General features: G+C 36.5%; 1 protein-coding gene across 1 annotated transcript in view; it reads left to right on the forward strand.

Moving 5' to 3' along the window:
- The window catches only part of CEP128 (centrosomal protein 128), a 375,030-nt gene that overhangs the window by 310,584 nt on the left and 47,775 nt on the right, over window positions 1-16,671 (forward strand). The window contains exon 19 of the mRNA XM_021679614.1: window positions 11,707-11,730. Coding sequence (XP_021535289.1) covers window positions 11,707-11,730 — 24 coding nt within the window. The remainder of the gene's footprint in view (window positions 1-11,706; window positions 11,731-16,671) is intronic.

Below are 16,671 nucleotides of genomic sequence, written 5' to 3' on the forward strand. Positions count from 1 at the left end.
CAATTTCAGTTTTAAACCAGGTTCAAAATATTCTGGCAAAAATTAAAGGCAACATTGAAAATGTTTGCATAAATTTTAAATTGTGCAAAAAGTGATAAAACTAAAATGAGCTGAAAGAGTGAGTAATAAGCATCTCCTCCTATCTTTGTCTTTTTAGCATAATCAGTGATGATATGGGTTTTTAAAAACTGATTCTGAAGTGCGTTCCCTTTCCAGAGTATCTGCATTACACTTACTCTTCTAAATGTAATTTGTTAGAAGTTTAATGTTTACTTTTAAAAGTGTGAAGGCTTATTAACATGCTAATAAATAACATTTAATGTCTATTAACAGTACTTCTATATTTGCTCATAAAATGGAATAGAAAAATATTACCTACAAGAGATTCCATGCCTTTACTACATTCTGAGTGTAATTGAAATCCCTAGTTCTCATTTCACTGTTAGAAAAGAACTAATAAATTTGTCACCAGTAAAACAGGGGTGGGGGGAGAGGCCATTTATGAGCTCAGTAATGAATCTAACTCGCACAGCCCAGACCTGAAAGACTTGGGAGATGAGCACAATAGAGGTGCCAGTTTGCTCTATAGCATCACAGCTAATTAAGTTTGGATCTATGCTTTTCTTTATTCTTTTTTTCTGATATTTCCCCATTGGTGTTGGCTGTATGTGCTTTAGCTGGCCTAATGTCAGACCCAGAAGTCAGAAGCAGTTGCAACTTACTTAAGAAAGGCATATGGCAAAAACATAATCCCTTTGATTATATGGTAAATGACTATAAGAATGTGTACAAATAATGGTTTTTATTTGAACATGAAATTTTATTGTGGTATAGTATGTGTTTTGTCATACTGTCACCTGACATCTGTTAAAAATAAGTTTCTGGAATGCTGTTCTGGCATGTGTAATTTTGAGAAAGAGGCTCTGAAACAGTTTTCCAGTGTAAACCCTAACCTCCACCACACACAAAATATAGCCCTAGTGGTAATAAAAAAGGTATCGTTTGTATAGATAAATATATAAATATATACATAGTTTTTTTTTTTTTTGAAGATTTTATTTATTTATTTGACAGAGAGAGAGACAGCGAGAGCAGGAACACAAGCAGGGGGAGTGGGAGAGGGAGAAGCAGGCTTCCCACAGAGCAGGGAGCCCGATGTGGGACTCGATCCCAGGACCCTGGGATCATGACGTGAGCCGAAGGCAGACGCTTAATGACTGAGCCACCCAGGCGCCCATACATAGTTTTTTTAACGTGAATTTTAATTTGTTTTTGAAAGTATAGATTCCTTTGAGTCATGTGGACCTGGATTACAGTCTAAACTCAATCACAGTGTGGAATTCAACACATTTAATATCTTTGAGTCTATTTCTCGGACTATAAAATGAATGAAATTAATAATATTCACCTGTTGAGAGTTCGGGGGAGCATTAAATGAAAACATATTTTCATCGAATAATAAGCTTTTAGTAAATAGTGTTGAGTTTTATGATACTGGTATTTTAAAAGGATGTTTTTATTAACAGCCACAACACACATACCATTCTCCCTTTTATTCCTGAAATTAAGCAAACCCTTTCCCTGTCCCAGGACCTTTGCATTTGCTACTTCCTCTCTCTGTAATGCTTTTCCCTTAGCTCTTTCAGTGATGGCTCATTTTCATCCTTTGAGTTTCAGCTCAAATGTCACCTCTTTGTGGGAACTTAACCTGACCAACCTGTCTAAAGTAAATCTCTGCCCTCACCCCCCATCACGGTTTTTTGAGTATCTTATTTATGTGTCTTCTCCTTTGGAATGTAAACTCCATGAAGGCAGAGAGACCTTATCTTCCTTGTTGATAACTGTGTACCCAATGCCCAACAAAGTGTCTGCCTTAATAAATGTGAACAAATGGATGAATTAATTAAATGAATAAGTGAGTGGAAGGGACGGAAGGTGGGAGGGAGGAAAGACATTGGAAGGAAAGAAAAAAATGATGGATAAAAGGAATAAAGGACAAAAAAAAAAAAACTTTTATACCCTGAGGAATGATTTATATTCTGGATATATGTATTTATGCATATACAACTTTTTGATGTTATTTTAAAGTTTAAAAGTTGGGTAAAAATTTTCTGGTTCCTGTTGTCTTTTCTTTCCCCTGGTCAGTGTGTTTCACCTTATCGGCTCCTTCCAGAAACTGACAGGGGTTGTTTTGCTGTAGAGTGACCTCCCTCTGTGAGGCAGGAAGTAATTCCTATAGGCTGCTAACACCTTAGAACTGAAGGTTGCCAAACTTTTCGTAAAGGGCCAGATTCTAAATATTTTCAGTTTTACAGGCTATATGCTGTCTCCCAATGACTCACCTCTTCCACTACAGACTGAAAGCAGCCATAGACAATATGTAAAGAAATGAGTGGGCTGTGTTCCAATAAAAATTATTTAGGGAAACTGAAATTTGAATTCCATGTAATTTTCATGTGTCATAAAATATTACTCTTACTTTGATTTTTCTTTAGCCAAATAAAAGTGTAAAAACCATTTTTAGCTCGTGAGCCTATAAAAACAAGTGGCAGGTTAGAATGGCTTAGTGTCCTACTTTGCTGACCCCCTGCCTTAGAATGAACTAGTTTAATGGTTTTCTATCCCATGACTGTTTGCCTTCGAAAAGATGAACTGGAGTGGGAGGGGGCAAAGAATACATTTCTATTGGTAGAATTTTTAATAATTTTGCAAATGGAAGGAAAGCATAATTTTGAATTAATCAGACCTTCCTGAACTCCTAAAAGCACATTACATCAGTGCTGTATTATCCACAAGTAAGGTTGTGAGTGTTAAAAGTAGCTTTCATGACTGGTTAAAACTGCCCAGGTGTGTCCATTAGCAAGCTCCCACCTTATTTATTCCTTTGCATCATAGACTTTGGAATTTAGGATTAGTTACTTCTAAGGATGTTTGAAAGCAAGACAGTTTGAGAATACTTTAGCTCTATAATCCTGAAGAATTTTAGCTCTATAATCCTGAAGAATAAAATGTTTAAAATTTCAAGTAATGATTTCCCTACAATTTGTGTGTTTAGGTTGGGTAAGGAATTATTTGGGGAAGACATTTTTAAGAGCACAGTGTGATATCATTTTCTAAATGCAGAAATTAAAAAGTTAGTAGAAATTATTGTAGTCCTATTAGTGTTATTTTATAGCTATGACTATAGTGCTTTCGAATATTTTAAGACAATAGAGCTTTCCAACTTTTTTTCTTTACTCACATCTCTCTTAAACAGCCAAAGCAACTGTTTAAAATTCCACCTTGGGAAGATGCTAGTCAGACTGCAATGAAAAATCAGAATGAAGCTCAATTTGAAGAAAAATCAGTTAAGTATTTCATGGGTAGGAAAATTTAGGATATTTGGAACTAAATAGTCAAACCACGTCTACTTAATTTTAGGACATATAGGATAAGTCAGCCTTCAGGTATGTATCTCAGCAGTATAAGTAGAAACTAAGTTGTTGGGGCTTTTCCTTGGTTTTCTTGGATACTAAGAATAGTGCACCACTGATGGTCAGAGTACTGATAATCTGAGGTTAGTTTTAAATCCTTTAACTATCTTTCCCTTCCCACCTGTGCTTTTATATCAGGAAATGGAGATTAATAATAGTTTTCATCTTAGTCAAACTGAAGAGGAGACAAGAAAAACCTAACTCGTGTCAGCCAAATATATTATTTTAAAACCATCTGCTTATGTCTGATTATCCTTATCAACAGTCTGTCTCTTTAGTATAGAACAGTGAGAGGTAACTATACAGAAGCCCACAGAAGGAATGTGGGAATGAGGGTGAGAGAGCCTCTAAAACTTGTTCTTTGTGCTTTAATTCCTGAAAACACTTGAGTAAATAACTGCATGTAAATTGAGATGTGCATTATTGGAATTGCTCAAAGGTAAGCAATTTAACTCCCAAAGTGGACTGTTTGCTCATACCATTTAATGACTCAGCTTGTGACATGCATGATAGTCAACAACGAAGTGCTACGATTCAAATATTCAGGAAGAAGGAGCTTGGGACAGTGTGTTCCATGGTTATGTGGGTTTCTCTGTGAATATTCTTCACCTACAAGTCTGGAAGATGTGTGTCCTTGAGGGATTCAGAGGAGATGTCAGCCTCAGGGCGTCTCATTAGGCCAGCTGTGTTTGGTGACAGTCAGATACACACCCTGAAAAAAACATATCCAATTGTTTTCCACAAGTTCTCCATGACACAAACCTACTCATAAATTATGCCATAATCACTGCTGCACTGTAATTTGCATATGAGTTCAGAGCATATTCAGCTGATATATGACTAACCTCACCACTGGAGACATGTACTTTATTTTTTAAAATGTAAATCCTTGGGGGGAAAATATATAGTATGTTGGTTCCTGGGTCGTTGGCTTTCTCCCCCAACTATTCAGCTACTGTGCCTGCATCTCTTTTTGGGGACGGTCAGTCTTTGCAATTACATTGGTTGTCATTTGCATTGCCCCTAACCACCATCATAGCCTTTATGGTATCTGCAAATAATTTTTAGTTGTTCCCCAGTCCAGATGTCATTCACTGAATTCTTGTTACCTGTTAACAGCAGGTTTACCGTGGAATTGAGCAATTCTGGGAGAAAGAAGGTTCATTTGGTTTGTAGTCTTATCCTAGTCTAGGCACGTATGCACCACATTACATTGTGCATTAAAGAAGAATCTTAACATGATTCTTCATTTTAAAGTGGGGGAAAAAAAGAAACCTCATTGCTTTGCTCCGTTGTCTGAAACATAAAGGGTAAATGTGAGATTTTTTTGGTTTTAGTTTTACACAGTTGACTGGAAGTGTTTACAGGGATTTCAAGCAAAATCCTACTTTGCCTCTCAGGCTGCATTTTCCAGTGTGAAATCTGTTGAAACAAACCAACAGAGCCCCATTTCCCTATCTTTCTCTCCATCTTTCCTGCCCCACCCCCGCCCCAACAAACACATGCACACATCCCACTTGCAGGCAAGTGTAATCTCAGACTTCTCTGAACAAAGTCAAACAGCGACACAGACAGTGTCGGAGTAGAAGGGTTGGTGATCGCCTCATAAGAAGACTGCAAACCCACAATGCCACCTGACAGTGTTGCTGAGGAACCCTACAGAAGAACAGGTGGCTGTCTCAGTCTGATCACGACAGTGGTAGTGGATGAAAGAACAGAGCAGAAATGTGGAGCACATATTTTGACTCTGTTCCTAAATCCTCCTTCTGATTCTGATTCTACCAGGGATTTGCCACACCCTGAGTGAAAAGCAGGTAACATGGAGTGTTACTGGGCACTCCCTCTAGGCTAGGAAATGATACATCCCTTTAAACTGGCTTTTCTTGATAAGTCAAAGTGTTGGGGAGTTGGACTGAGGAGGGTTATTGACAACTTTCTTTTTTTATTATTATTATGTTCATTTAGCCAGCATATAGTACATCGCAAGTTTTTGTTGTAGTGTTCAACGATTCATCAGTTGCATATAACACCCAGTGCTCATCCCAACACGTGCCCTCCTTAATACCCATCACCCAGTCACCCCATCCCCCCACTCTTCTTCCTTCTGTGACCTTCAGAGTCCAGAGTCTTGCATGGTTTGTCTCTCTCTCTGATTTTTTCCCATTCAGTTTTATTATTGACAACTTTCTAGACAAAATCTTGATGCCTTGCTGTGGTTTTCTTTTCAGTATTTCTGTGTTGTTACTTTGGATCCTGTAGTAGATTATTTGAAAAGGACGCTTAAGCAGCTAGTGAAATGAATGAACAAGGGCAGACTACAGGTATCCAGTGATGGGTGAAATGAAATCTGCCTGGTTGGGAAACCACTGCATGCTGCTCTCAGGCCACTCGTTCTGGTTTGTCTTAAGTGTAGAGTAATTTTGTCTGACTCTTAATAGATAACGTGGGATTTTACTTATAGATCATTGATTCGTTTGGTATATTCAAAGTCAACTTAGGCTATATTTTAAAACTTTTTTTGGTGTTGCAACATTAAGGTGGTTTGCAGTTTTTAGCTCTTTATTTTAATTTATTTTAAATCACTATGTAGAACATTCATTTTTTTTGTGATGACTCATAAGGCCTTTTCTTTTTCTTTCATTTTAATATCTTGAATTTTAGAAAAGAATATACTTGGAATTGTTTTGAGCTCTTTTAATTATTAAAAAATGGTGGACAATGTCTTAAATGTAATGGATTGCCTTGTAGAAATTCATAAAGAAAAAAAATGCACATTTTTTTTTCATTTTTTATCACTTACATAGGAAGTAGCAAGTAAAGTGTGAGTATTGATTAAACAGAATTAACATTGACAGGAAAAATGCCACACAGTGGTATCTCTGGTTGAAGCCAAGTGGATTTTTCCTTCAGAAGAGAGGCTTTTTGCTTTTGGAACAGTAATGGAGGGAGTCCCCATTGTCGGTCTTTGTTTTTGAAAATTATTTGTCCATCATGGTCTTTCAGTTCCAGAGAAGTTTTCAGAATTATTCTATACTCTTAAAGATCCTTAGACTTGGAAGAGTGAGAGACTCTTGGTATATTCTTATACCAGTATTGTGCATTTTCATTTGTCAATGGATATATGTAAAGCATTCTTGGAAAATGCTGTATAATTGTGATAAAGTCACTAGGCCTGTTCAGCTATACTACCAGAGGCAAAACTCTGATTATTTAGACTTACAAGGCCTCTAATTCATCTCTTAGGTGGGTTGGATGATTGATTGGCTTTGCTAAATCAAACTGTTAATGATCAGGGATTCAGATACCAGCGCTGCATATAGCACTCATTTTCTAACTTAGCCTACAAATATTTGCCCATCTCCAATGATGCTAATGAATTTGCCTCGGTTCAGTCATAAATTCCAATGTACAAACCACTGTGATCAGGCAGAAAAGGCATATATACAGCTCAAGGCAGGTTACTAACCTGCTCATAAGAAGTTAATATACATCTTTTCATAGTATATATGCTATAGACCTCTTCTAAAATATGCCTCTCCCTTCTTGATCTGCCAAGCCCAAAATGAATTACAGTGTGTTATCTAGCAGCATTATTGACACTCAGAAATTGTGTGTAATACTCACATTATAAAGAATAACTAGCACTTTACTTTGGAACTCAATGGCTATACAGTGACTACATGTATAATCTTTTAGAGTAAACATTCAATAATTGTTGCCATTTTAGGTGTTTCTTAGGCTGTTCCGCTCCTTGGATAGAATGAAAGAATAGTCACAAAAAATCAATAGCAACAAAATGGGATTTTTCCCCCCAAGAACTTTTTTCTTCAAAACATTGAAGGTATTTTTCCTTTGATTTTGTTTAACCTTCCACTCCCAATTATTTCTTTCTTTGTTATTGGTGTTATTTATCCAGAAATACTTCATATAGGAGAAATCAATAGATTTAACTTAATAAAATGATTTATTTGTATAATATTCTTACATCTTATTTCAAGTGTTTTTGTTGGGGATAAAAGGACTTGAAGGCCTCTGAGAGTCTACAGTTATCCTAAAAGTGTATGCAGAATTGTGTGTATGTTGTGGATAATGTACATTTTCCTGGGGAGAAGATGAAGTTTCATCAGCCTCTCAAAGTCCCTGACTACAAAAATAAGAACGACTGATGTATTAAAACCACCTGAAGTAGCATGACTCTAAGTCATCTTGGCTATTTCTGGAGGCTGTCTTCCCTCTTGGCTCCTCCTACCTTCTAACCCCCCTTTGAATGTCCCAATACTTTTCAGGATCCAAGTGTGGGAGTGTGTGTTCATGGTGGGGGAGGGGGCGAGTGTTGAACCTTCAGGTTGATCTTGAAGATAAAATCTGTTGAAATGAGGATTGGAAATTAAACAACAACCACCACAAAACACTGTGCACTTCTGGTGAGAGGGGGAGAGGTAAAGAAGCATAGAATTTACTGTGCTGTACTTACGTGTTCATTCTAGGACATATCCTGGCGTTTGTTTCACGGACTGTGTCAGTGCCGCAGTATTGGCTTAAGTTACCTCTATTTTAGTAAGAAGAACCAGAAAGGAAGTGTGGACGTAGCTTGTTTGAGAATAAATATTTGCAGTAGCCTAATTCTTTTATATACAGAATTATAACAGCTAACCTTATCTGCCAAAAAAGAAGTCAGCCATTTACATTTTCAAAGCATTTCTTAACTTTTAAAAGCAAGTTAGTAAGTCCATAAAGATCAGGAGTAGTTTCTTTTTACTGATAGCCTACAATTAAGACCAAACAACTGCACAGTTTAGACGAAACTCACTATTTGGCAGTGATGGCTGGTCTTCTGTTAGCTGCCATTGATTGGCAAATGGAATTATTGAAATTCAGGTTAATGAACTGAATTGCCTGTTGCCCTAATTTTCTCATTTTGGTAACATATTACATTTTTCATAGAAAGCTATCTCCGTACCAATTTGGAATGAAGTAGGTTATAGATGAAAAGACGTAAGTAAATTGCATTGAAGTAAATCATTTCTTCATCTTTGTATTTTATTTTTTATTATTTTTTAAAGATTTTATTTATTTATTTGACAGAGAGCGACACAGCGAGAGAGGGAACACAAGCAGGGGGAGTGGGAGAGGGAGAAGCAGGCTTCCCGCGGAATAGGGAGCCTGATGTGGGGCTCGATCCCAGGACCCCGGGACCATGACCTGAGCCGAAGGCAGACGCTCAACGACTGAGCCACCCAGGCGCCCCTCATCTTTGTATTTTAACAAAATGGAGTTTTCTTGGACCATTTGTGTTCATAGTCTTGAAGACTAGGCACATGTCTTAGCTTGGATTGCTACACCAAATTACCGCAGACTGGGTGGCTTAAACAACCACAAACATTTCTCGCAGTTGTGGAGGCTGAGGAGTCCAAGATCAAGGAGCTGGCAGATTCAGTCCTTGGTGAGGGCCTTCTTCCTGGCTTGTAGATGGCCGTCTTTTCTCATTATGTCCTTACAGGGCAGAGAGCAAAAGGAGAAGCAAACATTCTGTCTCTTCTTATAGGACACTGATCCCACCATGAAGACAAGGCTCTGTCCTCATGACCTAATTAATTACCTACCAGAGGTCCCATCTCTAAATGCCATGGCGCTGGAGATTAGGGTTTCAATCCATGAATTTTGTGAGGATATGAACACGCAGTCCATGACTGCGTATTTCTTTTAAAGCCTTGTAACAAATATTCAAGTAAAATGAAGACACTAATACATAAATTATATCAGTTTATCTTTGCCAGACACGGAGATCTGAATTAAGACAGACAAAATTTAATTAAATTCTATTGTTTTGACATCATATGAAAACTCTGATTTCAAACTAGCTTTATGTGTGCTTTTAAAACTAGTTGTATGTTTGCTTTTAAAATGTGCTAATCCTAAATAATATGAGCTCATAAATATATGGTATGGGGAAAACTTAAGACCCCAATAGTGGCTGTAAATATTTTGAGCCTTCCAAGATGGTTCATATAAATGTGATACTGCCCAAAGGCTGTTTCTGTCTTTGTAAGGTATCTAATGAGGTTCTTCTGTTCAATCTGCAAAGGATGATAAAGCATTGCTGAATGGTTTTGTCCCAGATGGACTGTGAATAAGATGCCTGGTAACAACAGATCAAAGCCCCCTCGAGGCATTATTATATGCATTTATTATGAAGCATTCAAAAGTGACAGTACACAAGTCACCAACAAAACAGCAGTTATTTCATGAAAATTATGGGGGCGAGGGTGAAGTTCTCTCAAGTATGCCAACAAAATGCAATTAAACAGATTATATTGCTAAGAACAGTCTGCTTTGGGCTGACTTTGCATAATATATTCATTTCACTTGTACCCACATAACCAAATGTTTAAAGGGTAGAAATGTTCAACTCAGTTTCCCAGTCTGAGGGTGGGAGGTCGGATTGTGGAAGTCCTCAAAGGCAAGGCCTATATGTGTTAGGTAACGCTGGGAGTGCGGCTGGGAGTGCAGCCATGAGCGCCAAGTTCTTGCTGCTCCTAAGTGTCTGTGTCCACTTGGGTCCCTGTAGGTTTACCGAGAGATCTTAGCTGAGTGGCTCTTTGTACCAGTTCCCCACTTTGCCTCTTAGGCAAAGTTAATTTGATTAAACGAAAAGGAAATCCAGATGTCACACATCTCCCATTGCTTAAAATGAGAGAAAAGAAGGAAAAGTGGCCTTGATCTTCCCAAAAAAGATGGCTATTTTCTTTTTTCTTACTGATATTTTTTATTTCAAGATGCTGGAACATTCCAGAAGGCAGAATATATAAATCAGATATTTTGTCCTTTCAGAATACTGGAAAAATCCAAAATATAGCTTACTTAAAGGATTTGTCTTAATATCAAGGGAAAAATTCTTATTTTTAGTGTAAGTTTTTTTTTAATTTTATTTTATTATGTTATGTTAATCACCATACATTACATCATTAGTTTTTGATGTAGTGTTCCATGATTCATTGTTTGCGTATAACACCCAGTGCGCCATTCAGGACGTGCCCTCTTTAATACCCATCACCAGGCTAGCCCATCCCCCCACCCCCCTCCCCTCTAGAACCCTCAGTTTGTGTCTCAGAGTCCATAGTCTCTCATGGTTCATCTCCCCGTCCGACTTCCCCCCCTTCATTTTTCCTTTCCTACTATCTTTTTTTTTTTTTTTAACATATAATGTATTTTTTTTTTCAGAGGTACAGGTCTGTGATTCATCAGTCTTACACAATTCACAGCGCTCACCATAGCACATACCCTCCCCAATGTCTATCACCCAGTCACCCAATCCTTCCCACCCCCCACCACTCCAGCAACTCTGTTTGTTTCCTGAGATTAAGAATTCCTCATATCAGCGAGATCATATGATACATGTCTTTCTCTGATTGACTTATTTCGCTCAGCATAATACCCTCTGGTTCCATCCACATCGTTGCAAATGTAAAGATTTCGGGTTTTTTGATGGCTATTTTCTTAAATCTTCAGACTCTCTTCTCTCATATTCAGCCTCTTTTAATTGGTAAAGACTTCCTGTACATAGCTGTCAGCTCTGAAAAGAGTTGAGAATACAGCTGTCGCTTTGCGAATGCAACCATTGACCTAATCATTTAACTTTGTAGCAATATTGTCTGTAGAACTTTCGAAGATACTATAGATGGAGAAGGCCCATCTGGGTTCAAGATTGCCTGCATGTGACATCTTTCTTATTTATTTTTCCTGCCTTGTTTCAGTTAACAAATTACTTCTTAATTTGAATTGATGAAGTTATGTATGAACTTTACTTTCCAAGTCACACTTTATACTGTGTACCTGAGTGCAGGTATGTGTACCAACGTCCTTTTTTATATCACTACTATCATCTAGTTGCTCATATATTCAAATGTATGTAATACTTATAAATCCTTAAGTAGATAAATAATTTTACCAATGCAAAAGTTATAAGGTTTATCCCATTTAGTCACTGTATATGAGTTTATGATATTTACTGTTAAATTAAACCTTGCGGTCCGAACACTAGCTGAGATGAGTACAGTGATTCTTTCATGACTCCTTCTATTGTAGAAATCATCCTGAGTAGGAGTTTTCATTTTTTGAGATTTTCAAAACATTATTACTAATAGAGGATAAGTAGAAAATCTGAAAATTAAGTGAACTTGAAATGATTTTAATAGCTTTGTTTTTATAATTCTGCATTATGCTTTATTTGCAGGACCGTCTAAATGCATTAGAAACGGTAAGTTGGGGCATTTTCTTTCTCCTTCTGTCAGAATTAGTGCTGTGTCCTGAGGTGGATTTCAGAGCACTCCCCAAAAGAAGCAGTTCGAGAAAGCATTTCTAGAACTGCATCTAGGATTCAAAGGGAGAATAAGCTAAACTATACCTGAAAGGTATGTGGATACAGATTTTTAAAGTGAAAAAAGAAAAAACAAAAATGTGCCTATTTAAGTGGTCACTGCTCTCCCAAGACTGATGATACCAAGATGTACTAACCCATGAAAAATGTAATTAGTTTAAATGTAATCAATATCCTATATATTTGTGTCTGTATTTCCCAATCGCTAAAAGGACTGGTTGATCAGAAGCTGAGATTGGGGTGCTGTTTATATGAAGTTCAGAAATTCAACCTCAATACCTTTTGTACATGGTTTTCACCAGTACTCAAATAGTGTTAAAAGCTGGTCAGCCTTTTTCTCAATAATCTTACTTGCAGGAATCTAGCATTAGGGAATAAGGTGTGTGAACGTAAAGACTACATGCTTGCAATATTTATTGTGAAATGATTTATTTTAAATGATTTTAGGAAGAAAGGGGAGACAACTTATTGTTTGGATAAAGTGTGGACTTTTCCACCCAGCATACCACTGTGGTTACGGAAAAGGCTTATAATAGAAAACAAACTGAAAAAAGAAATAAAATCATGTGTACTTCAGTGATAACATGTAATGATAGACATATGAATAAAGAATAGAAGAGACTGAGAAAAACTCATAAAAGTGACTTGTTAGATGAGAGTTAGGACTGTGATTTCATTCCTTTCTCTATTTTTTCAAGTTTTATAAAACGTTATATTCCTTTTATAAATAAACCTTTTTGTAATAAAAACCCATGTGAATTGGAAGAATGGTAAAATAAATTATGGTACCACCTTACAACGAAAGATTATTCAGCCATAAAAAGTCATATTTTTCAAAAGTAAATATTGCCATGCTGTTATATAGGGGAGGGGGGAGTAGAATATACAGGCATATGGAGAGTATGTTGCAAATATTGAATATTTTGTGTTAAAAAAGACTTTCAGAAAGCAAGCACACAAAATAATTAAAAGTGGCTTGGGACTAGTGGTGATTTTTATTTTTTCTTTATGTTTTTAATGAACAGGAAAAAAATAAATCTTTAAACAATGTGGCCAATAAAGAATAAAATATTTATTTTGTGAGTGTGAGAAATGGAAAGATGCTAATGGAGCACATTTAGTCCTGTGTAAGCAAGTGATTTTGATTGACAGTGTCCAGACCCTCGTGGGTAAATAATCTATTCCTTAGATTTAACTGGGCCATTTGGAAATTACACTGACCTTCTCAGTTTCAGTATGATGACATTGTAGGTGAATAAAATGTTTAGTGTTCTTCCACGTATATTTTACTTACCCTTAGGAAGTGTCTTGCCAACAGGATTTGGCTTGTGAATTAAATGCTCTTTTTAAAAATATGAACAAAAACAGAAATTTTGAGTCTGTGGACTTGGGTTCAGCATACAAAATGCCACTTATACGACATTCAGCAAATCACTTGTTTCTTGATTCCTTCACCTGTAAAAATGATAATAATTAAACTTACTTTGTCAGGTTGTTGTGAGAATTAAGAGACAGAATACGTGTGAAAATATTTAGGGCCAGATAAATGTTAGGTTATCATTATGTGATTGCTTATTATTTCTTATTTAATCATTTTAATTATGCCAGTATGCCATGCAAAACTGAAAATTATACAACAACAACCAAAAGCCTATAACTTTTATTAGCATTTCTTAGTCTTTTGTATTTATATAATCTCTTTACTAAAAGTACTATGGAGTATGATCTTAAGTGCCTTATTCTAAGGGTTCCTTTAGGAATAAAGGTAAAAATAAAAAGTCATCATGAGAAAAATAAAATTGATTAAATGGATGAGATTTTTTGCAGTGGCAGTTTTCTCAAGATGGTTTTAATTTGAAATAATTATCATAAGTAAAACCATAAAAATGAAAATGCTTAGTAATAATGTTAATGCTCAAATATTATGAAGTTCTTTGACTTCATATGACATTATAAGCAGCAGATTAATACACTTGGTAGACTATTCAACTGGTAAAGTGTTTTATAGTTCATAAAATCAAATATGCTGAAAGTAATCTCGAGATCATTTATTATTCTCTCACTAACTCAGCACTTAAACTAGAAAATGTTGGTGGTCTACATTTGGCTGGGTTGGTATTAACATAAAAAGTGTTGAATGTAGGGTATATGTTATGGTGATACAAATCTGCAAAACTTTGAAATTTCATTGTTTCGTTAGGAGATGTGAAAGTTTCAATAGTTACAATACATGAAAATAAGATGGTCTTTTCATCATAATGAGCACCTTGATACGGCTTGTCACCAGTGATCCAAATGCTTAGGTCACAATCGTGTGTCTATTTCTCCCCCTCTTCCTCAACTTTTCCCTCTCCTTCTTCACTAGCAGGTAAGCTTCTTGGATTAGAAATTACATTTTACTTGCAAATGCATCCCAGAGCCTGTCAAAAACTCCTGATATATATTGGACAATCAGTAAACATTTGTAGAAGGAAAGAATGAAGGTCCAACTGTGCATATATGACCCTCACGTAAGACTGTTCTTATGAATATAGGTATACACAGAACCAGTTCAATAGTTGAGGGAAAAAAATTCCCCAGAAGCACATCAATTTATTTCTTTTCCCTAGCCTTTCTAATTAGTATTGTACTTTACTTGATGTTTCATGAAAGCTCTTATGATTTTCATTAAAGTTTAATGTGAATTTTTTAGGAAGGAACCAGCTTTCTGCCAAAATATGGCAGGTTGATTCCCCAAATAAAGCTAAGTAATTATCTGAAAAAAATCTAGATTGATAGCCCCAGTTGATGGGCCATGGATGAGACATAGCAGTGGATATTTATTGGCACTGTGTTGACACTGAAGAGAAGAAAAGGAAAAACTGTGATCAGTTCTCTCAAGGAACCTGTACTTTGAGGAGAGACGTTACATGTAAATAAATTAATGATGTAAGATAAAAATACACTGTGCCACATGAATGAAAAACAACGTGTTTTGTAGGAGCTCTTACAAAGAAAAAAAACTGTAAAATAAGACTTCATCATGGTCTAGGTTCTAGGAAAACCATGGATTTTGTAGTTTGAGGACATGATGGAGGAAATTAGATTCATCTCTGAAATGCAAAGAATCAGTAGTGTCAGGCAGAAAGAGCCAGAGAAGGCATCCCATGTTGGGGCTGTAATCAAACTCTGAAGATAGTAAGGAACAAAAAGGTTTGTTAAAAGAATATTTTTCCAAAAAAGTAAAATTATGAAATCATGACTCTTACACAAATATAAAATGAAGTCATAACACCTGAGTTTATTTAACTCATTAATTAATGAGAGAATGAGTAAAATGTTACAGCTGACTTAAAGGAGCAAAGAACCACATAGGTAGGCACTAGAGTGCTGAAGTGAATTTAAAATAGATGCAAAACTGGCTTCTTCCAGAAGTGAAGGAAGGGAATTAATTGAACCTCCCCAGACAACATTTATTTGCATATCTATGAACAAGAATCATTTGCATTGCTATCTATTACCTACAACTCTGAGAGTTAAAGTGGTAGCAAGGCCATAGAGCCAATGGGGAGCCATTAATAGTTTCTTTTTTTCTTTCTTTTTTTTTTTTTTAAAAGATTTTATTTATTTATTTGACAGAGAGAGAGAGCACAAGAAGGCAGAGCAGCAGGCAGAGGGAGAGGGAGAAGCAGGCTCTCCACTGAGCAGGGAGCCCGATGCGGGACTCGATCCCAGGAGCCTGGGATCATGACCTGAGCCGAAGGCAGATGCTTAACCTACTGAGCCACCCAGGCGCCCCCATTAATGGTTTCTAATCAGGGCTTGTGGCTGGTAAATGTGGTGTGTAAGAATGCAAATGTCGTAGTTCTGTGCAGGGTAGAGTGCAGCGGTGAAAGACTGCACGTAGGAATAGAGAAAGTGCATGTTGGACATAATCCAACTTTAGAAATGTGGTTGGAAAATTAGGGATTGGGCACTTGGTGCCAAAAAGGCAGGGGTAAATGGATGCCCTTGTTTAGAGACGGGAATTAGTGAACTTAGTAAGTGGGAGGTCAAGGGTGAAGAGGCGATAGAGACAGTACAGTAAGAGTCATTTGAGGAAGTTTAAAAGGAATGTAAGACAGTTCAGCTTGGAGAAATAAATTCAGTTTTTCATGTCAACTCTCAAATCTATGTTTAGTTTCCTTTCCATTAATATGATATTTGCATACCTTCATAGTAAAGTTAGGCCTGACTTCAGTTATCGGAGAAATCCAAAAGCAATAGTGGGTTAAGCAAGATAGAAATTAATTGTTCTCTTGTGTAACAATCCAAATGTGTGGTGTCTGTGGCAGACACGGTGTCAGAAACCTAGGCTGCTTCTGTCTCTTTGCTCCACTGTCCTCAAAATACTGCTTCCCATTCCTGATCCGAGATGCCTATACCGCCTCCAGCCCTTATATTTGCCTTGTAACAAGACAAAAGAAAGGAAGGAGAGCACTTAACTTCCCTTTGGTAGAAACTAGGATTTGCACATACTATTTCTGTCCATTTCCATGGGCCAGAATTCATTGACATGATTATAACTCTGGGATTCAAAAAGAGAACCAGATAAGCCATAGACTTTTGGAAGTTTCAAAGTAAACTTCTAAACAACTCAAGTTCAGAAAATAAATTATAGTAGAAATTATGAAATATACAGAACTGAATAATAGCAACACTGTGTTATAAAATGTGAATGATACAGCAAAAGTAGTATTTATGAGAAACTTAATGGCTTACATGCTTGTATTAGAAAAGAAGATAAAAAATAATGAACTTATCATGCAACATAAGAAATTAAAAGCATGGCACAAAAACCTA

Source organism: Neomonachus schauinslandi, chromosome 9 (genome assembly GCF_002201575.2).
Source record: "Neomonachus schauinslandi chromosome 9, ASM220157v2, whole genome shotgun sequence".
Classification (NCBI taxonomy): domain Eukaryota; kingdom Metazoa; phylum Chordata; class Mammalia; order Carnivora; family Phocidae; genus Neomonachus; species Neomonachus schauinslandi.